Below are 22,321 nucleotides of genomic sequence, written 5' to 3' on the forward strand. Positions count from 1 at the left end.
GCCTAGATCGATGGTTGCAGGCTGAGCTCTCTCTCTCTCTCTCTCTCTCTATTCGCCTCCCACATCGGTTGAGGTAGTTGTTCGCCTCCTCCAGGTTCACTACCCCAGCCTTTGTTACTCACCACCCTCATGTGCTCCTCTTGTGGTTCCTAGTAAGTTAGCCCACTGCAAGGTGCTCGCCGACCCGCGTCTCCAGATTGGTGTTGGCCACCCAGCTTACGACGCTATCTACTTCTCACCCTTTGCCCCTGGCTTCAATTTTACCAGTCAAGTGACTTGGGGAAACCATACAGACAAGTGCGCACGCACACACAGAGGAGGAGGAGGAGAAGAAGAAGAAGAAGAAGAAGAAGAGAATTTAAACATTGCAAGAAAATATCCCGTTGCAAAACCTTAACACGCAGATCTATTTTAATGCAAAATTATTGAGCGCTATCTGCAGGGAGACCATGCAGGTGTCTGCTGCGGCCTTTTGTGCTCTCTACTCCAAAACCCTAACGCAATCTATTGCGAATCCCTAATTGGTGTGTCACTTTGTTTGCTGGTTGTGCATGCTACCCAACAACCTCTATGTGTCCAGTCGACCTCCACCAGTCTCTACCCGTTGTGGTTTGTCAGCTTCCGCCCACATTGCCAACCTCCAACAGTCTCCACCCGCTATGGTTTGTCACCTTCTGCTCGTAGCAGCCATCGTATCTGTGGAGGAGAGATTTACACGCAGAAGGGTGCAAATCAGTGGAGGAGTTGTGTGCCATGTGTGGTATACGAAGACTATATTCTCTCTCTCTCTCTCTCTCTCTCTCACAGGCTACGCACGTGCGCTGAGATTCTGCCGCCGTTCTGTGAAGATTCTCACTTGGCCCACCACGAAGTTGGAGTTTAGCGTACCGCCTGCTCAACGTGGTTCCATCGCAGGAACCGGAACACTAGCCCTCTCCCCTAGCCGTTTGAAACGGTACCACCGCGGTGAACACCTATTATTAGCATAGTTGCATGCGTAAACATACGTACACAACAGTATTCATGCTGCTGCGCATTCATACTGTGTAACTGCATTCACGCATTGCAGTTGTTGTTGAGGGCGGGACTAGGTTGACGAAAATGACGATGATTTTGGGCCGGTCGGGATGCATGTGCGTAGATTGACGGTCGACGGTGGCCGGTGAGGCCTCAACCACCGGTGCATGTGCACAAAAGTCCCATTGCGGTCGGTGAAGATTCTGTTGCACTACAAACGGCCGGCATGAAGCATGTGCGCAATCTCTCTCTCTCTCTCTCTCTCTCTCTCTCTCTCTCGCACGCACGGCAACGGTTCTCTCTCTCTTTGGCGCCTTTTGGCTTGCTCACCTCCTGGCTAACCACACCCGTCGACTTCTCAGTGCAGCTCCCGTGGACGGGTATGATGTGCTTTCTTGGAAGTTGGAAGAATTTATCCAAGAAGCTAGGTGTCTTGCTCGCTCGCTCGCTCGCTCGCTCTCTCTCTCTCTTTCTCACTCATATAATACCCAAAAGGACGTCGGAACTCATTGGATGCAGCAAAGTTTGACACATGGCACTAGCAAAGTTTGACACATGGCACTGGAAAACCAGCCTCCTTAATATGTAGTATGTAGTATAGATATAGATTCCATCCTAGCAACTATTTCCACTTTTCTCAAAAATTAAAAGGAAAGATAGTCAAAGGTGGCTTGGTGGTACTATCTAAAGCGGAGAGGTGAAAGGGATTGACGTGTAACATGAGAGGTTTCCAGCTGGCTTGGTTGAAACGCCAAGTCTCATGAAGCGGAGGAGCAGGCCTACAAGTTACCAGTTACAACGGCCAAATTTAGTGACCATCTAGCTTTGGCGCGTGCCCTAAATTTGGAGGGTCAAGAGTCAAGATTGCGCTTTTGATTTTACCTACCAATCTCCGCAATCTCCTTGGACATTTTTTATTGGCTAATGATAATAAAAATCATTCCAAAATTTCTCCTTATTATTTTGCCCTTTTCTATTAATCATTTGCTCTCATTCATAGCTTTTGGAAGTTTTGGTCTGTCTTTGCAGGTAGCTTTTTGCAGGGATGAAAATCCATGTCATGTTTTGAGACCACCTTTTGTGCTTGAGATTTGGTCGTTGACTGAAAGAATTTTACTAGAGGGGATTCCCATGGTGGGCTTTGATTAACAAATTCTCGTTTGCCTATGAGGACAGTTTCCTAGCTTTGCAGAGTTGACAAAGGTAGAACAATGAACATTGTAGAGCTTGAGTACATGGAAAAACTATTTACCTTAGGATTATCGGGTCTTAGAGATTAGATTTGGTTTTTGGATCAATCTAATCTGAAGCTCATGTCACGCAAGACTGATGGATGTGGTTGAGGTTATGAGCTATTGACATCTATTTGCCGAGAGATCTTCTCAAGTTTATATCCCTTTATGGGTGCATTTTTTTTAACATATAATTCTCTTAATCATGCCATGACTTTTGGGCATCGAGCTTTTGTAGTAGCCCAACCCATATCTTCAAAATGCCCTCGAAGAGATGAATCCGATGAGCTATTGATTGCTCCCAAATTCCCTTTGTCGAGAGATCTGTGACTTTTATATGTATATTGGCTCCTCTAAACACAATGTAGAGGCTACTATATAGGCACAAGTTGCTTGCTTTTTTGGGGGTTTGTGGCCTTGACCATACATTGCTCAAATTTGGGTGCATTGATCCCCTTATGAAGATGAGATGGGGATCAATGCACCCAAATTTGAGCAATGTATGGAGACTTTAACCTCAATAGTAAACCCTAGGCCATTATGAGGGTGGATGAGTAAATCAATGGAATGGTTTAGCTTGCCTATCTTAAGGAACATCATACTTGGACATCGATGAATGAAGTGGCCATCATGTTACCATATATATGGTAGTGATGTGTGAACACACTTAGGATTATCGGGGCACTTTTTCCCTCACTAAGAGGTTATTTCCCGTGCATTTGTATATACATCCATCACTCTAGGGATAACTTATCTTTCTATTTGCGCACTATGCAATGCACTCTTTGTTGTGTGCCTTGAGCTACTTCTTCTCCAAGTTGTGTGTGCATCCCTACAACCCTAACTCCAACAATTGGTATTAGAGCAGGTTGCGTCCTCTCATGCATAGTTGCCATTGTTGCCAACAACCCCCTGCTCACTTTCTTCGAATTGGGTGAGCTTTGGTAAGCATCAATAGGTCGAATAGTACTTCACGTAGGCTCGAAGAGCTTTCTGTGCTCAAACTTTTGATTCACGCTCATTTTAGTCTCCATTTTTACTACATGTATTTTTCCCTTATGTGCAAAATTTTTGTCAATGCAATTTTCTAGTAGAACAAGTCTCGTACAATCCTCTTTAGATTGTGTTGCATAACAGTGTTAGTCTTTCTATGTTTTTCCTCTTTCAGAGTAGTTTTCACATCGGGCGTAGTCACTCACCATGGCTAACAATAACACAGATATTTTCAAGATGTTTGCTAGTGAGGACAAAGTAGATGGGAATACCTGCCCAATGTAGGCTTACATGATGACACATGCTATTGTCTCAAAGGATGTCTGGGATGTTGTGCAGGGCATTGATGTGCATCCCTCTTTTGTGGATACAAGATCCGTTGTGGTGTTGCAGGTTCAAGCAGGCCTGTTGCTATTAGAGTTGTTTTGCCTACAAGTGAGCAATCTTGTTGGGATGTTAGAGATGTGCAGGCTCATGCATTGATTGCATTATTTGTGAACCACACTAATAGTTCTCACATTTGCTCAGCAAAATGAACAAAACAGGCTTGGGATACTTTGGCTAGTCTTTATGCAAGTTGTAATGATGCTAAAATTGCATTGCTGCGTAAAGAGCTGAAGTCAAAGATTATGCAAGAGGAAGATGACATGGATCCTTTTCTTACTGGTATCAAGGATATCAATGAGCAACTCATTTTTGTCAACGAAGTTATTCCTTACGGTTCACTTGTGTAGACTATTCTCACTGTATTGCCAGAATCTTGCTAGACTTTTGCTAGTACTTGGAGACCTACGATTCAAAGAAACCCTTGAGTTATCAAGTTTGATGCATTATGCACATTGCTTTTACAAGAGTCAATTTCAAGAAAACAAGGCTAAACATCGTGTAGGTGAACATGCTTTTGTTGATGCTAAAAAAAAGAGGTAATAATAGCAATGGAACCAATTCTCATGGTTCTTCTGTGACTAGCGGATCACTTGTGTCTAGTGCTTCCGTTGGTAGCAACTTGTCTAGGAACCCTGGTGAAAAAGGCAAGAAGAAGATGTTTTGCCATTCTTGTAAGGCTAATGATCAACTGATAAGGCAATGTCCTAAGTTAAAGGCAAAAGAAGCCAAGAAAAAAGAGGTTGGATCTACTAAAGCTAACACTCATTTGGTTAAACGAGACTTTCATAACACTTCACGTGAAAGCACTTTGTATGTCAAACATGAGGATAATGTATATCTCATTGTCGTTCTGTATGTAGATGATTTTTTTATTATTGGTCCAAATGAGATACACGATGCTGAATTCAAAGCTGAATTGAATGCTACTTTCAAGATGAAAGACTGGGGATTTTGCATCATTACTTGGGCATACAATGATATCACTCTTTATTAGATTGTTGTTGGATGCCTTATTTATGCATGCAATATGAGGTTGAATATTTCGAAGGTAAACAGTTTTATGCGTAGCCTAGGGTCCAAGCGTTCGTAAGCTATTAAAAGGATCTTTTGCTCTCAGGGGGCTCATTATGTATAAATTGTGTATACCACGTGCGTTCAAGGACTATTTATAAAACTCCTTATCTGTGAAATTTTTATGAATAAATAACACCCTTTTCCTATTCAGTTTGTACTTTTTTTCTCAAATTCCTTTTACAGTACCCTTCTATATGTGAAACTGTGAGAAAAAATAAAATATAATAACCCTTCCTATTGCACTCACGTGATAGTCACATAATTATTAAGTGACCCCCCCGAGCTTTCTCTACCTGAGTGGTACTTTACATCTTGGGATGTTTTATATTAAGGGCGACCATCGCTCCCATATTTGCATGCGTTTTCGGTCTTAGATTGGGTTGGTTGTTATGACACACGACTGTCCACAAAGTGGTTTTGGTTTCAATCTCGATAGTTCATACATATGATAATTGAGTAAGAAGCAACCTAACATGGCCACTTCTAGTTGCGAAGTTGAGTACAGGGAAGTCTTTGCAGCTACGGTTGAGTGTATATGGCTCAAACGCCTTATGGGTGATTTGTGTGTTAGATGTGACATTACCAACATCATCTACATGGACAGTCAGAGCGCATTGGCAATTGCAAGGACCCCATTTTTTCATGCTCGTACAGCGCACATTGAGGTGCATTATCACTATGTCATGGAGAGACTCTCAATAGGAAAGAATAGCTTATGTGCCTACACATGATAACCTTGCCGATTTATTCACAAAGGCATTGCCTCATGAGAAGTTTGAAGCTTTCCACAAAGCTTTGGGCTTGCTTTCCTTTGTGGATTGATAATGTCTTTAGAACATGGCACTTCCTTATACATTATGCGTGCCAGCTCTCGTTCACCACATCACTCCCAAATCACTCCCAGGGGGATTTGTTACCATATATGTGGTAGTGATGTGTGTGAACTCACTTAGCCAACGAGGCACTTTTTCCCTCACCAGGAGATTTTTCTCCCAGTGTATTTGTATATACATCCATCACTCTAGGGCTAACTTATCTTTCTATTTGCACACTAGGCGATATACTCTCTGTTGCGTGCCATGAGCTTATTCATCTTCTCCAGGTTGTGTGTCCATTCCTGCAACCCTAATTTTAATAGATCACACATTTGTTTATAAACCATGTGCTCCTCTTTCTCAGGTGCTTTATACACTAGCAACATGCCCACCATTCACAACTTGCAACACTAATGTCGATGCACCATCTAAAATTTGGCTACTTGCATCAAATATCTACTGCCATTGTTGGGCACAACATTTGGAGCCTCGTTTGCTGCCTTGTCATCGCTATATCCCAAGGTGTCTTGGATGGCACCATGAGGCTAGTCAATTTTGGTGACGAACTCTTGACCAATCAGATTAAGAGAGGCCCATAACCAACCAATCCTAAACCTTTTAGGAGTCTACAAGAAACGTTGACATATCCCTACAATGTTGAGATAGGCTACCATATTGTGGGTAGTGACTTTTTTGCAATGGAAGTGTCTGTTAAACGCTCTTACTCAATTCTAACCACTCTCGGGCCTCTATGATGTATATGGAGGGCCCTCATAAAGGATAGATGGAACCTCGTGGTTGTTTTTTAATTTTTCAAACTATCGTTGCATGAACCATGGAAGGGTGCAACATTTTTGCCGCGGGGATGGGTGGCACTTCAAACACCCCTCCCTAGATGTTAGATTCACCTTTTCACAAATAGGAGCAAGTTTTCTGCTGCATATATTAGGATCTCTTGACAAAACATAGACGGTTTAGAGGGCTCCTCCATAGGCCCCTTAAAGGTTTCTATGCAGGGTCTGTCAAAAAACATTGGAGGTGCCCCATACTACTCGTCCCAAAAGGTCGCCGTTTGTAGAAAGTTCGGAGGTGACCATCGATTTTTAGTTGGGGGGTGCTTCAACCACTCCCCACATCGAAGTTGCGCCTTTTAACTTGATGTATCCATTTATCCGGTCTGGTGAATATAGGAAATAGGGATCAGAAAACAAGCCGCTACACTGGTTCACTACTATTGTATGAGACACCTGTTGGTGAGGCAAGAGGGCCTTGCAAGATGATTGGCATACAAGAGAGCCCCCTTACCGTTGCAACAAGTTGCTCTTTTCGCTTGCAGTGGAGTATGGGCCTTGCAAGATGATTGGCATACGAGAGAGCCCCCTTATCGTTGCAACAAGTTGCTCTTTTTGCTTGCAAAGTTCATGGGCCTTGCAAGATGATTGGCATACGAGAGAGCCCCCTTACCGTTGCAACAAGTTGCTCTTTTTGCTCGCAGTGGAGTATGGGCCTTGGCTTGTAATCAAGAGAGGTATGTACAGAAGTTCCACCTAATCCAAGGTGCTTGCTTAGTAATTTGGACACATTCAAACGAGTCTAAGTCTGTCAGGAGACCCCCTTCTACTCGCGGGCCATAAAACCCCTTGTCGCCCATTATAAAAGGGAGCCTGGAGGTGAGGTTTTAGAACTTGAGGGTTGCCTCAACACTAAAGGGCACGGATGGAGAGAGATGGGATCCGCGGTGGGGTCGAAAGGGGGAGTCTCGAGGCGAATGGAGGGTGGAAAAAAATGGGCGCCCTCGTAGGCACGGGGACTTGAACCCTCGCCACCGCTAGGAGAGCCCAATGCACTAACCGCTACGCCGCGAGACAGACACGTTGACACGTGGGCAAACCATAAAATCAGAAATAAACTTGGACATGCTCCCTGCTTGTCCGAATTGACTTTCTCGTGTCCTAGTTTACTCTGGCCATATTACGATTACACATGTTCCGATCTCCGTGTCCTAGTTTCACTGTCGTAGATCCCTCCGCTTAGGCTTCGTTAAATTGCCCGTGATGAGGGGTTGAGGGCTTGCAGGATGCCCTGAAAAACAGATTAACCCCATTTAAGTACAGCTTGTCCTCTCCTTAGCTTTCTTGGCCCCCTTTCTGATCATCTGATGAGGCCGTGAAGTTCTCTCTCTCTCTCATCGCATGAGCTGTAGCCTGTTCTCTCTCGTTGATCAGTTGGGTAGGCTACACATGGTCGCTTCTCATTGTCTCAAGCACCCAAAGTTCCAAACCCAAGCTCCTACTCCAAAACCTCCGATCTCTCTCTCTCTGCTCCGTCTCTCTCTCTCTCTCTCTCTCTCTCTCACACACACACACACACACACACACACACACACACACGGTCGCTCCTACTCCAAAACCTCTCTCTCTCTCTCTCTCTCTCTCTCTCTCTCTGGTTTACAGTGTCTTGCTCCTAGTTTCTTTCCATTTGATCATTGATCCCCCCCCCCTCTTCTTCTTTCTTTTTGTTCCTTCCCCCGACTGGAAGACAGTAAGCAATCGCTGCTTCCATAGATTGGTGTCCTGTGGGGGTGTGTGTGCGCGCTCCCGAATGGAGAGGCCAAATGAGCAAGCAGGGCAGGCCATGGAACACACTTCAGAGGCTTGGGACTGCTGGTTCAATGAAGAGTTTAAGCTGGACTCAGACTCACCCATGGGTATGTAGTAACCCCCACTCTCTCTGTTTCACATGCGTGACGTAGCTGTTTCTTGATACTGAAACCTGCAGATATTTCTGATTCTTTATGGGACAATATGGCTCAAAGCAATGACACGGTCGCAAGAAGCCTTTTCGCCTGCACTTCTCATGGAGACCCCTCATCAGGCAGAAAGGAAGGTATGCACATTGCTTGCATGCATGTGGTCTTCTTTGTTATGAAAATAAATGCATATGCATTGTGTGTTAAGGTTGGTGTTCCATTGCGTCGTGACTGAGGCATCGATCCCTGTAATTGCGCACTCAACTTAGTGCATTGTAGTGTTCATGATTGGAGATGACTGTCGTGTGCGTACACATTGTGGCACTTCTAGAACAAAATGTTCCTCCTTGTGTTTCCTGTTTGTTGCAAGTGAAGCTTGAAATGTGCCAAGCATATATTTTTTCTCGATAATGTTGCTTTTTCTGTAGAATCCCCACAAACCTCAAGCTCTTGGCATAACCCATCACTGGCAACAGAGAGCATGCTGAACTTGCTCGCTGAAGAGCATGCAAACTCAAGCCCGTGTCTGTCTGACTCATTTGAGGTATTGCGTGGATCACATAATGCATAGGAAGACATTGTCTCGTATTTCCACCTGATTGTCCTATGATTTGTGTCGCTTATTGCAAGGTGATCAAAGCTGTAGCTTTCCTTGATCGTAATTGACTGAGATACTTGAGTGGCAGGGTTGTGATGGCTCTTTTGCAAATGCATGTGAAGACCTACCGACCTCATCAAACTCTATGTGGTTTATGCCCACAGGTGAGCAATCGAATCTTGAGGTGCATGTTTGTGTTGATAGTTCGCCGCTTGACCATTACCGTGTGTTACAGAGGATTCACTTAGCTCATCACCTTGCCATGAGCCAAGGGAGCAATCAGCGGAGAGCTGGATGGCAGGCTGTTTAAATGATGATAACGGCTTGCGCACACAGGAGACAATCTTACATGATAGCTATTCGAGGTTGCCTGTCTCTGAGAAGCTGTTTAATAAGTACCTGCTGCATGGCATTGGCTGATTTGTTGTGCTGAGTTACATTTTGTCCGTGTGTAGAGATGTCACGGCTCCCAGACCCTCTTCGGCAAGAGGACATGGTAAGGATGAAGCTTTGTGAATTATGATAGGAATTAATCCCCAGTTAATGGTATTGATGGCCACATGCTTCACAGTTGAGAAGGGTTTTATATGTTTTAATTAGCAGACTCCTTGTATGTGCCACATTTTGTTGTGGCCGAATGTTTGATTAGCTTAAATATGCCCATTGTTTGATTTATTCATGTGATCCCCTTACAAATTTACTTGCAAAAGAAGCAATTCAATTCTATCTCATGAGAAGTCTTTTCCAGGGGCACCCTGCCGAATCCGACATGGGCGAAGAGGAGTGAGACAATCTCAAGAGTTACTTGGATCACAAAGTGGTTTAAATATGAGGAAGTTCGCCGGTAATATTCATATCTCCATGTCTGCCTTTATTTCTTGGTGTATTTGTAGACCACCTTTCCTTTGATGACTCAGGTTTTGGAAATTCTGAAGGAAAGCAAGCATCTAAGCACAAGCTTGTGCGGAGTGTGTCTGATTCGCAAGCGAGTGCTAAACCAGTGGTCTACCCATTTGCCTTGGTGAAGCCAAGTGGGATCCAAGGGGATGCAACTCTTAACGACATCAATGAAAGGATCAATACATTGTCACTGCCATCAAGACACTCCAACACTCCAGTTCCGTCCTCGTCTACACCATTCTCGGGCAAGCCAGTGGTAGCAGTGACCAAAATACATACTGAAGGCAAGGGAACAATAACGATCATGCGGACAAGGCGCTAGTTTTGGCTCCGGGGATGTGACATTACGTAAAGCACTAATCCTTGTGCATTGTGAAGCACTCTAGCACCCATGTCTGAAGCATTGTCTTGAATGACGACAAGATGGCGCAGACGACTCCGCAGCATTAATCAATGTATATATGATGTGATGTTAGTGTGAGTTTGTAAGACCAACATGTGCCTACACATGCAGAGAGAGAGAGAGAGAGAGAGAGAGAGAGAGAGAGATGCTGGGGGTACAAGGTGGGTTAGGGGGGTGGGTGCAGCAGTGGCATGAGGAGTACAGCGTGCATTTGGTGTTGAGGGGCTTGAAAGCATGAGAGGGAGAGGCATGGAGGGCTGTGCAATGTGCGTTTAGTCTCGATTTGTGAGAAAGTGGGTGGAAGTGGGAACTGCAAAGTGTGTTGCAGAATCGATGCCATTGAATGAGAATAGAGCCTACGCTTCCCTTTTCCTCGTTTAATGTTCTCTCTCTCTGAGTCTCTCGTCTCCTGTCTGTGAAAACGATGCCGACAAAGCAGCCTCGTGCCTGCAAGACGAGCAGCAAGAGGCTGTTGGTCGGAGCCAGCGCCCGAAAAAAGCTTGGAAATCCTACAAATGGGAAATTTTAGTTCACAGAGAGAAATTTTTGGCTGCAATTTGAAGGTTTCATACTAAACTTCTTAGAGGTGGTTATGAAAAGTTGTAGGTGGGGTGCACTGTTTTTCCAACCAATAATTGGGACCGTCTTACGCAAATGATAACTCTTCCAAAAAAGCAATTCTTACGCGGGGAGACTTTAGGAAATAAAAAGATACATGAAGGTGGTTGGTCAAAAGACATACATATGTAGGTGGAAAATCAAAAGACCTTGTGTGCATGTTAAGAGGTGGTCTACTTCCCATTGGTCCATTTGTGTTACTCTTCTCTTTCATTTTTGCTTCAACATTTTCTTCTCTTTATAGCGTCCTTGCTCTCTCTCTCTCTCTCTCTCTCTCTCTCTCTCTCTCATTGTTGTATCTATCCTTCTCATGATGAGTCGATACTGATACAAATCTATGCGCTTCATCATTGCGCCTATTGTGGCATGCTATAGACTAGTGCAATGTTTTTGCTTTTGTTGAGAGAATCTTTTAATTAAAAATACCTTTTAATTTTTTTGAAACCATAAGGAATACCTTTTATTGAAGTGAAGGAAGATAGAAAAATATTCAAGACTTTGATATCTAGAGTAAAGACCTTGAACAAAGCTTTAGTAAAAGTGTGGACACCTTGATGTAGTATGAGCCATCTCAAAAAGAGACGTTTTGCAGGAATTGGAAAAGTCCATACACATTTGACCTTGTATATCCGTTGCTTGCATCTCCATTGGATTTTCCAATTGTGGTTCAGATATACTTTCAAATCTTTTGAAAACTTGGGATCCTTGAGAAGTATTTGTAGGCTTTGTCTGCAAAGTTTGGTAATGATAGCTCCCTGTTGTGCCTTGTATCTGCACTTGTTATTAGTAGTTTGTAAAGAACTTTAGGAAGACACCTAGAAGTTATGGTGAAGGAAGTAGTAATCATTTCTAAAGAAATGACCTGGCCATCGGAATAAAGGTCATCCCACGTTTTGATGTTCACCTTAAAGCATTTGTGAGCTTTATTATTAGGTTTCTCTCCTTCATAGCACGGAACGTGTCCAAACCATATGGAATCTTGTAGCAAGAAGTTAGTTTTGGCTAGTTTCTCCAAAGGGATTTTTCTTTAGATCTCATATCAAACAAACTTGCTAGAATCTTCCTTCTTAAAAGTATGGTCCTTGTAAGTAAGATCTGTACTTGATCTACATTGGTGAAATGATAATGCTCTTGATTTAGAGGTAAAAGTTAATTGAATTTTTAGTCAAGAAGTCTTCATAGCTGATTGATCTTTAATACACTCGGCAAACATTTTTGTGGTCAATTTCTCAATGTAGAAGACCCCAAGTCCTCCTTGACTTGTGAAAGCAACAAGTTTTCCATGCCACTATGGGAATTCTGTTTATCTCATGTTCCACCCCATAAGAATCTTTTGTGTAGAATGAATGCTTGATTGAGTTGTTGATGAGAAGGCTTCCAAAAAGACAAAATATAGGGTAGAGAAGGTACTAAATAATGATTCAGCCCAAAAAGTTTTGGCTACTAGATGGGGTCGAAAGGATTCCCAAGAGAAAACCCTTCTCTTGAACTCATTTATCACCCATCGCCAGTTTTGCTCAAAAGTGACTTTAAACCCCATATGGATGCCCATCAATCAACATATATCTCCATTTGGTACGCTTTGGCAACTAGCATGTGTAACAACATTAGGGACTTGTCCATTCTAGCTTTGAACCTTGCTTTTGAGTGGTCAATAATGGAACCACTCGCTTCACGGAAGGTTTCTAAATAGCTCATACAAGCTTCAATTGAATCATTGTCTGCACTAACCATGGCAATAGTGTCATCAACAAATTGATATAAGCACAAATCTGAGATATGACTTGGGATTTTGATATCTTTAAGCTTACCTTGTTGCATGAGAACTTCATTAGGCATCCAAGGGCATTTGAGGATATGCCATAAAGAGGAGCAATAGGGCAGCCTTGCCTTAAAGATTTCATTCACAAAATGTTATTGTAAGTTTTTCGTTATTAGAATTTCTAGCATAAACATTTCCAAACAAGATGTAAACAAACTTGTTGAAATTTTATGCCAATCTCTATGTCTTGCAACAACAAAAGGCTAAAATCCCATTCCACTTTGTCATATGCATTTTCGAGCTCTATTTTGAAGAAAAAAAAGGTCGAATGGACTTAAAAGCATAATCAATGAGCTCCCACGAAGTAATAATGGCATCCAAGATGAATCTGCCTTTGATAAAGCCCTTTTGCTCCTTCAAGATAATACTATCCATAATAGGATTGAGTTTGCTAGCTAAAGTCAAAGCATAAATTTTGTACAATGACGTAAGACATGTAGTGGGGCTCCAATTTCCGAGATCCTCCTTTGGACCTTGTTTTGTGAATTAGCATAACTATCCTTGTGTTGACACAAGCAGGAAAACCTCCTTTCCTAGTAGCCTCTTGGTAGACTATCATAATGTAAGGAATAAGAAACTCTCCTTACAACACAAAGAATTCATTTGGGAGAAGAAGAATTTATGTTGATATCATCAATCTTCTTTTAGATCTAACTTCTTATAGTCAATCAAGATCTTTTGAGTAGCTTTGAGTGATATTTCCTAGCCACGTAGTTTCAACCTTATTTTTAATCACCAACTCTAACAAACTTTGATCAATGAGGCAACCTTGCTCGAATCCTGCCTTGAAAGAGTAATGGCTTGTGATCAAACAACAAAAGAGGGATGTGACTTACATGCAGCCTACCAATGACCTTGAAGAAGGTTGGCAGACATGTAGATTCTGTCAAGTCTTGTAGACCTAAAGCATTCTCCACTTTGCTTGTTGTTCCAAGTAAAACCCACATCCTTTGATATGTTGATCAAACTTTGCTAGTTAATGAGACTTGCCCACAGTTTCTTTTCTCTTCCTGAGATAACTTGTCCTTTTGATTTCCATATATCTATAATAGATTTTGCCATATTAAAATCCTTTGCCAAAATGATGGGACTTGCAACTTGACCAATATCTTGCCAATAGTAAGATTTGTCAGAGAATTAGTTAGGAGCATGAACATCGACAAGAGTGTAGTTGAAAAGACTACTCGATGTTATAACAACCCACTTTCCTCTATTTGATTTGTAAATTGTTGAGACAAGCGAGTTGAGAGAATTGGAGATACCTAAGGTAGAACCTCCTTTCCCTACAAAATGGTTAGTGAAGTACCAAGAATTTTGATTAGAGCGCACTCTTTTTAGCTTAGTTGCAAGCTGGTCACCTGTAGTTTTGAGATCCTTCACAATGGTGAAATCAAGTTGTAGAGTTTGGTCTATAAGTCACTTTTTGATGCCTTGGCCTCCCATAGGGTCAGTGGCCCCCTTATAGTTTCAAAGTAAAGCTTTAATATGGTTTGTCCAGATCTGTGTTCTTTCCCTTCTTCATTTTAGATTTGGAAACAACTTGTATGGGTAAGGTCTCCTCTTTTGCTTGGGTCATTAGAATATCCACAGAAGCTTCTTGTGAAGAGGCTATCCTCCTCTGCCTCTCTAATTGATTCTGCTCATTTAGCTTTTGTTGTAGTCTTTTGTTCATTGGCCTAAACTCCTTGGGTGCTTTTGATGGCTTCATCCTCATTATCAAAAGAATTTGAGTAAAAGTACATGCCTCTAGCTTTATCACTTGGACTAAGAGGGGCTTGAGGTACTATTGTTCATTGGTGGAAGGCACACTATCCTTTGATTTTGCACTTTATAGACTCCCTCAAGAAGCACATCAAACCTAGAGGTTTTGTTTATTTGACTCTTGAAACTGTTACTCTATTTGACCTTTGGAAGTTGCTGATTATTGCCATTGTCCCTATCTTGTTGTTTATTTTTAGCAAGTTCAAGACAATCCTTGATTTGATTTCCATGCTGCTTAAAGCAAGAGTTAATTCACCAAAACCACATTCAAGGCTTTATCTCATCATGGTGAACAAATGAATATAGCCAAAATGCCAAAAAGTTGTAAAAATAGAGAGGGAGCTAATAAGCGCAATTAATATCTCTCTACCTAGGAATGGCCCAACCCCAAATTTTTTTGATCTACATTGCTTCTCCATGTCATGCTAAAAACTGAACGTTGATTGGTGTGTGTAGCTTCATTGTAAAGTAGCCCCGACAAATCTTGCATGTAGGTTTCAATGGTTGGTCCAAAGATCTTCTCTTGAAAGTGAAGAAGCCAATGTAGAATGTTTCTTCAAAAGTCTGCATGTAATAGGATGAAAGAAACATGACCCTTGCATATATGCCATAGAGTACTTCGTTAGGCGGCTAATCTAATAAATCATAACACATTCCCTGGTTGCCTTCTAGGAAAGAGATTCACATAGCATCGATTTGCTCAGCATGGTGAAATGTTTGCGTACAAGTTGGAATCATCTTTGCGATCTCGATAAACATGATGCATGCAATATCAGGTATCCTCCTTAAGATTTCAATTGCATCTGTCAGAGTCTTGAGCATATTATCTTTTGTAGTTTTTCCCTTGGGTGGAGACAATCTGGGATAGTTAAGCCACATATGATGCTTCTTCAAAATAAGTTGGCAGGATCCTTTCTGATCTCTAGAGGACCTTGGGTGAACAAAATCATGTACCTTGGATATCTTTTCAACCAAAACTTCCTCCATGCAAGTTGTAGTTTTGCATTGTCCGCTTCTTCGTCTTTAAGCAGTCTTTCTTTGACTTCAAAGATTTTCTATTTGACAAGAGGATAAGGAATTGATTGCTCATGCCATGTATCTATGATTTGTTGGGAAGTCAACTAGGAAACATTGGTAGAATGTAGTATTTATGAAGTTATTTATGGCTCCTTGCTCGACTTCAAACTCAAGTGGAGCTGAACTCTAGAAGCGAGGATGTGGCTTTAGTCTCTTCCTCATATTGTAAGAAATGCATAGCTTCTGTCTCATAAAAACTAGTATCTAATACTCCCAAATGATTTTCTCATGTTAAACTGATCGTTTAATATGGGGAAGCACTAGGAGAATAAAAGCTAGAATATTGGTAAGGTTGTAGACAGGTCTTTGTGAGGGATCCAAAGGAGGGAAAATAGGGATCCAAAGGCGGATAGCTTGCAAAAGAGCAATGTGCTTCAATGGGGCTTAAAATACCTAAGGTTCAGCTCCATTAAGACTTCCATAGGCTAAGGTTCCAAAAATTAAACCTTTTATCCAATGGCCAAAGCATAGGGGAATTGGATGGTCATGGGGAAGACTAAAAAGTCTTCCCACATCCCTCGGAAGGAGGGAGAGAGCCCACTTTGTAGGGGATGAGAGAGAAACACACACACACACACACACACACACACACACACACACACACACACACACACCAAGGCTGCCCCTTTACACAAAGGGAATACTGAACACTTGGCAAGCTCCTAGGCCAGTTGCCCCCAACCTCCCCTCAAATCCTATTGGATGGCCATAGAGGTGGATCAATGAGAATCTTTTTCTTTATTGTGCACACATGTTAATGAGTATGCATGCTTAGGATCATGTTTGTGGAGACTACGTCTCTCGAACACCAAGTAGAGCTTGTCACTCTACTATGGAAGATTGATACGGACTAATGTGAAAACATGCTTGCGGCAACTAAGATCTCAAGCAGCAAATGGACTAGTCATCATCTGGATGTCGTAGGGTAAAATAGGGGTCCTCTACCACTAGCAACTGGACTAATAACTAGGCTTTATCTTCTCTACCTCATAGTCGATGACGACTATGATTTCAAGAGAGAGGTGTCATAAAAACTAATATCTAATACTCCCAAATGATTTTCTCATGTTAAACTGATCATTTAATATGGGGAAGTACCAGGAGAATAAAAGCTAGAATATTGGTAAGGCTACAGACTCTGGTCTCTATGAGGGATCCAGAGGAGAGTAAATAGGGATCCAAAGGGGGATAGCCTGCAAAAGAGGAATGTGCTTCAATGGGGCTTAAAAGACCTAAGGTTTAGCTCCATTAAGACTTTCATAGGCTAAGGTTCCAAAAATTAAACCTTTTATCCAATGGCCAAAGCATAGGGGAATTGGATGGTCATGCAGTTATCTGCCATTCCCACCGCATGATAGGCAATTCTAGTCAGCACCTCTAGTGCTCTGTGCTCCTGTTATCGGGTCGCCGCCGCGACGAATGTCTGTAGCATAGCTATCTGACACTAACATATGTCAATGCTTAGGGAAGTGACTCGGGTGGAGCACGAAGACTCTTTGAGGGTGTCAACCTCAAGAATTGAACCTATGGAACAACAATATCTCTAGCACCAGCAAATCTATCACTCTTGGATATGGCAATCTGCCTATGTCCTATGTCACTGCAATTAGTCACTGCACCGATTTGGCACTCGAACGAAATCCAAATGTTACAAAACTTTGGGAGGAGGTCTAAGACACATAGGGGCACTAACTTACCAAGTTTGGTTGCAATCCAATGAGGTACCAAAATCACAATCCATCATGATCAAGGTCTTAGAAACTACAACAAAACATACCAGAAAGGTAGCCCTATGGTTTAGGAAGACTCTCCTATTGTTGGAATGTCAAAAAAAAATCATTAACGTACTCAAAACAACACTAATGCGTAGTCATAAACCACATCAAAATCGACAATGATCATATTTGAATGAAAGAGCAATAGACAAGGAACACATTGCAAGTTTTGGAATTGAAATGTCCTTAGCAAAGCTCAAGATATGTTGATTACAAATCGCATGAGAGTAGCCGCTCTCAGTCCTACGCTCCAAAACTCAAAACTTGTGATAATGATAAGTGTGTTTTTCCACTTTACAAAAATGAGTTTTATACCTATGGCTTGCTTGGCTAGTGGCCGACTTTACAAGGCTTAGATTCATTTATAAACTTTACAACTTGGATGTAGCACAGAAAGACTCAAGGTGATCTGAATAGAATTAAAGACTCTCATATAATTACAAAGCTTTTCAAAAAATAATGGACATCAAAATTTTGGGGGTCAAGATGAAGAGGTCGACTCGAAGGCACCCATTTGGTTTGACCGCCAACATTCCCCCCTTCCTATTCCTTGCACGCCCTCATGCAAACTCTGTCTTGGTCTGCATCTTGATTGCCTTCATGCTGTCCTTGTTTATGGATTTGGCAGCTGCTTGTTGTCATTGTGAATGTGAAAATTCTTAGTAATCCAGTGTGCGCGTCTCTAGTGTCTAGGTGAGTAGCTTGAACTTTTCAGCTCTTGCTTTGATTTCCACCTTTGCTGCTAATTATCTGAAAGGATTATTCGACAATGTGCTTTGATAGGCTACATGGCAGGCAGATAGATTTTTGGTCATGGGGTTGAAAATGGTAGAGTTGATGTCAAAGAACCCTATCATGAACGCCTCCTCAAATGTCTACATGTATTGAGAGGGCAGAAACATGAGTCAAGCGTACATTTCCATGATCATGTTGCGGCTTGGAATATCTGTCTTCAAGTTCCAACACAAGCCTCTAGTGCCTGGTCTCTATGTCTTCAAATGCTGTGATGCAGGTTATGAGCATTCTTGCAATCTTCACTAGCATCTGGCATGTCAAATCTGGGACATCCCTCATCTGGGTGATGACCCCTTGTATGTTGTTCACCATGTAATTTTTTGAGGGTGGGAAGCTGTTTTCTGTCTTGGTGAAGACATGATAATTCAACACTGTAGATCGTTTGCTTTGCCATGTGTAGAAGCTATCCCATGATTTTCTTCTATTGATAGGACAAAAAGTAGGATCGATCCTAAGATGTTGTGGGTCATTTTTGTAATAGGTCTCATCATGCATGCTCTTTTTGAACCACCTCTTTTGCCAAGGGGGCTGGTTTTCAAGAATAGCTAATACCTGGTCATTTGTGACATGCACTTCCCTATAACCTCCTTTGAGATTTGGCTTGAATATGGGTAGCATCTTCCTCTTCTAGAAAAGAGCTTCTTGCTTCATCAATGGGAGAGCAATCATCTCACGGCCATAGTTCTTAACTACCTCGTCTAGTGTTATCATCAAAAGGGCTGCTAATTCCAGCTCTTTAAGCTCCTATTGCATGTATACTCTGTGTGACGGGTCTTACACTTATAAAATTCACATTTTATCTCATCTTGTGCATTTGTGCTATCTTCTGGGGATTCAAAATCATGTAACCCGGCCTCCATAGAAGTGCTTGGTAGATCTATCGGGGGAAGGTCCATGCTTGTGTGCTCTTTCTCTATTGTTGGTGGTGGAACTGTCTTGCTACTATTGTTTGATCTTGGATGACACTGATGGATATATCCTTCTTTTGCAGTTCTATGGAATCTGCAGCTGTCTGGGGTTCCAACTCTTTGCGCGCTTTGGCTAACTGTTCATAAAGCTGCGTGATCTCTTCGTCTTTTTGGCTTTGAATGGTGCAATGTCCTACAGTCAAGAAGGTCATAACTTTCTTGGGACAATTCTTCTCTGAGTGTTTTCAACTCTTACAAGGTTCATGTTGCAGCTGATGAAGTAGAAATAGGGGTTTGTCTGCCTTGCATTGCCAAAAGTTGAGTCAGGGTGTTTTTGACCACACCGTAAGATTCCCCAAGCTTTACATTCTTATGGCGTTCTCTTTTGAGTTTCTCTTCCAGTCGTTGTTGATCAACTTGTAGTTGGGTGTTCACCTTATTGAAATTTTGAGCTTCTTTGTAATAGTAGGCAACATTTTGTTTTTCCTTGTCCAGCTCGTCCTATAGCTTCGATTGTTTTCCTTGAAGCTGCTCAACTTGGTGTTGTAGCCCTTGACTTGCACCTTTTTCTTTATTAGCTTTGGCCTTGGCCTCTTCCAAATCCAACTCTTGGAGGCTATTAATATCCTTTTGACATTGGAATTGTAGCTTGATATGATCTAAATGTTCATCAATGTCAAAAGATGAGATGAGCATATCCCCATCCTCAAGCATACACACACAGACACACACTTGTGAGCACACAATGGAGAAGGAGATGGAGATAAGACAAGAGCACTCGTTTTTAGAATGCACCCTTTAGAATGAGGATTTTGGTCACAATGGCCCTTTTATATGGGTTTGACCCAATCACACATGGGCGCCCACACTGGGCCGGTCAAACAAAAAATACTTTCAAATGAGATACGTGGTGCGCCTCTCATTGGCGATCACCCAAGAGCCTATCCAAGCACCTATAGGACTGACAAGCTTGGCCCATGGCTCAAAACAACGTGATAAGGCGTATGTCATTGGTTAACATGCCCCCCCTTCCTGATGTAGATTCCATCCTTGGAAGCTAGTGAGGTGAAGCCCGTTCATCGAGGTGGTAGAGCATTCGGGATAGAATGTCTGCAAAGCAAAGTTACCGTGAGAGTATGCAAGCTGAACATATGACATTCTGTGCAAAAATTAAGCGTGCAAGCACAAGCAAGCAATGGCAAGATAGAGATAACATGAAATCATGAAAGTTATATTTGCCAAGTAGGTAGCATAAAATAAGCATCAATCAATGAACCCGCATAAATTAATGAGCTAGAGTTCTGTCATTATTAGTTTGTCTCGTAGTCAATAGCAACACAAAAGGTTAAAGTTTGATCTTGACCTATCTCTCAAGTTTACAAAATCACATATAAAGAGTGGTTACCTTATTGGTTTGTATTGGTATTTGAGGATTAGTAATCTGTGCATTTTACAAATGTGAGTGCTGAGCGTAATGCAATTCTCAGGCAGATTTTGGTTTACATTTAAAGTTTAGGCCATGGATTTTCTCTCTCTTGATTTTAGCATTGTTAATTTGATTTCATTAATTAGAGAGCACCCATTCTAGGATTTGGCACATGATAGTCATCGGCCTACCTAGAGTGTGTTATTCATGCACATAAAGTGAAGTGATAATCCCTTGAATTTGTTATTTTACTTGAACTCTTTAGCATTAAGCTAGGCCCATTTTGCCTTTTAGACAACTAGCCAACATCTACCGCTAAAACGCCTCTAAGGTTTCTACCATTGATAACAAATTTCATGCACAAGACTAGTTGGTCAAATATCAAAACTTAACCTAAAGTCATGCCATTTTCATACAGGCAAAACAAATAATGTTAAAATCTAAACAAATTAATGTTTTCAAGTTACTAAAAGATTCCCATTTTATACAATCTAGGTGGCAAAGTAGCAACATAATTTCACACTCTATGATCATGCCATACTAGCAACATATACACATAAAACAAATGGTAGTGAAAATAGGAAAGCAATCATGGAAGAACTACACTTGTTCCCATATGGAGTAGCTCATGTCGTTAAAGAAGATGTCCCAAGCCATGTAGATGGAGATCCATATAAGTTCTCTCCATTCTCCTACACAACAATATCAAGTAACAAGGCACTATACCTCAAGGAGACATGTCAGTGTGAAAAGACCAAAAATTCAAGGAAAACAAGCTAAAACAAAATCTAGACCCCTAACCTACCTATTTGTTACCACTTATGGAATCAAGGGAAGAGGATATTATATAGACTGGGTGGCATCCCTAAGGCTAGGCCTCTATCCTCATCATCTAGATAAACAAAATCATTTTTAGTGAGGCTATAGTCTTCCTCAATGTCTATTATTGATTCTTCATCATCTTCTTGTGCACATATGTTAATCAAGAACCTCACTACGTGTGGATACTCATCTTGTGCAAAAGAATAGGCATGTGCCACTGGAGAAACATTCACTACTGGGTAGGGATCACTAGTAGTCCATATATGTATCATCCATTCTAACTCCTCAAAATTTTTCTCACACGCGAGTCTCTCTACCAAATCCCATTCACAAGAAATGTCCCCACGAATATGGTTTGATTTTCAGAATTTCCCTTATAAAGGATGGTAAAGTTTTTATGGTCGTTGATTTACTCTCTACGGATACCTCTGTACTACTTGCATCGCCACCCAAAGATTGAATATCTCTTGGATAGATCTCATGGTCCATGTTGATTTCAGGGATTGGTGCTGACAGTAGCGTGACGCTTCCATCTTTTCTGTTTTTGATTGTCTCCCATAGTGATTATGGCCACATCTCATATACGACATCTAGGGATTTAGCCTCATCCAATGTGTTCGCATGAACTCTTGTAGCCGGTGGTTTTTCCTTGTCCCCTTTTGTAGGTTTGATTTTTTTGTTTGGATTCTTAGCGCAATGTATGAGCAGATGATCTCTTCCACAATAGTCACATAATCCCTAGATTTTAATTTTTTGCACGTGTTAGTTTCCTCAAGCACTCTTGTGTTTACCTTTTCTAGCTCCTGCATTACTGGCTCAGGAGCTTTCGAGCTTTCTATCCGTATGAGCACTTAAGTAGCTTCTATGAGTTTTTTGCACATCTCCATTCATTTGGTTTCAAATTGAGTATGCAAATAGGTCAAAAGTCTTTGTTCCAACATTTGGTTGTTCTTCAATATCACCTTGTAGGCTTGCAGCGTAGTATCTAAATGCTTGTTCATCTTTTTCACTAAGATTGATCCGCTAGAAACAATCTTCGATTCTTCCAACCCTTTTGCTCTCTTATTCACGTCTAAGATGTTCCTTTGTTTGATTTAATTCCTTTGCAAAGCTGTCTTTGCTTTCATTTTGTCTCGTTTGGCTTTTGAT

General features: G+C 41.7%; 1 protein-coding gene across 3 annotated transcripts; it reads left to right on the forward strand.

Annotated features, from left to right (window-relative positions):
• The first annotated feature begins 7,679 nt into the window (after positions 1-7,679).
• On the forward strand, positions 7,680-10,260 carry LOC147429366 (uncharacterized). 3 transcript variants are annotated; one of them, XM_086495572.1, is made up of 8 exons: positions 7,680-8,225; positions 8,297-8,404; positions 8,696-8,811; positions 8,954-9,029; positions 9,101-9,230; positions 9,321-9,361; positions 9,614-9,709; positions 9,801-10,260. In XM_086495572.1, the coding sequence occupies exons 1-8, from the start codon at positions 8,120-8,122 to the stop codon at positions 10,085-10,087; spliced, it is 960 nt and encodes a 319-aa protein (XP_086351698.1). In that variant the 5' UTR covers positions 7,680-8,119; the 3' UTR covers positions 10,088-10,260. The 3 variants fall into 3 exon arrangements, with proteins under 3 accessions (XP_086351698.1, XP_086351699.1, XP_086351697.1); XM_086495571.1 differs by having other exon boundaries at positions 7,683-8,225; positions 9,783-10,260; XM_086495573.1 differs by lacking the exon at positions 8,696-8,811 and having other exon boundaries at positions 7,681-8,225; positions 9,783-10,260.
• Positions 10,261-22,321: the final 12,061 nt, after the last annotated feature.

This window comes from Adiantum capillus-veneris, chromosome 22 (genome assembly GCF_014529385.1).
Source record: "Adiantum capillus-veneris isolate H3 chromosome 22, ASM1452938v2, whole genome shotgun sequence".
Classification (NCBI taxonomy): Eukaryota; Viridiplantae; Streptophyta; class Polypodiopsida; order Polypodiales; family Pteridaceae; genus Adiantum; species Adiantum capillus-veneris.

Excerpts from the sequence above, each read along its gene's own strand:
- LOC147429366 (XM_086495571.1), top strand. The coding sequence starts at position 8,120 with ATGGAGAGGCCAAATGAGCAAGCAGGGCAGGCCATGGAACACACTTCA. Across the intron at positions 8,812-8,953 it reads GTCTGTCTGACTCATTTGAG|GGTTGTGATGGCTCTTTTGC; the intron begins GTATTGCGTGGA and ends CTTGAGTGGCAG. Across the intron at positions 9,231-9,320 it reads TTACATGATAGCTATTCGAG|AGATGTCACGGCTCCCAGAC; the intron begins GTTGCCTGTCTC and ends GTCCGTGTGTAG.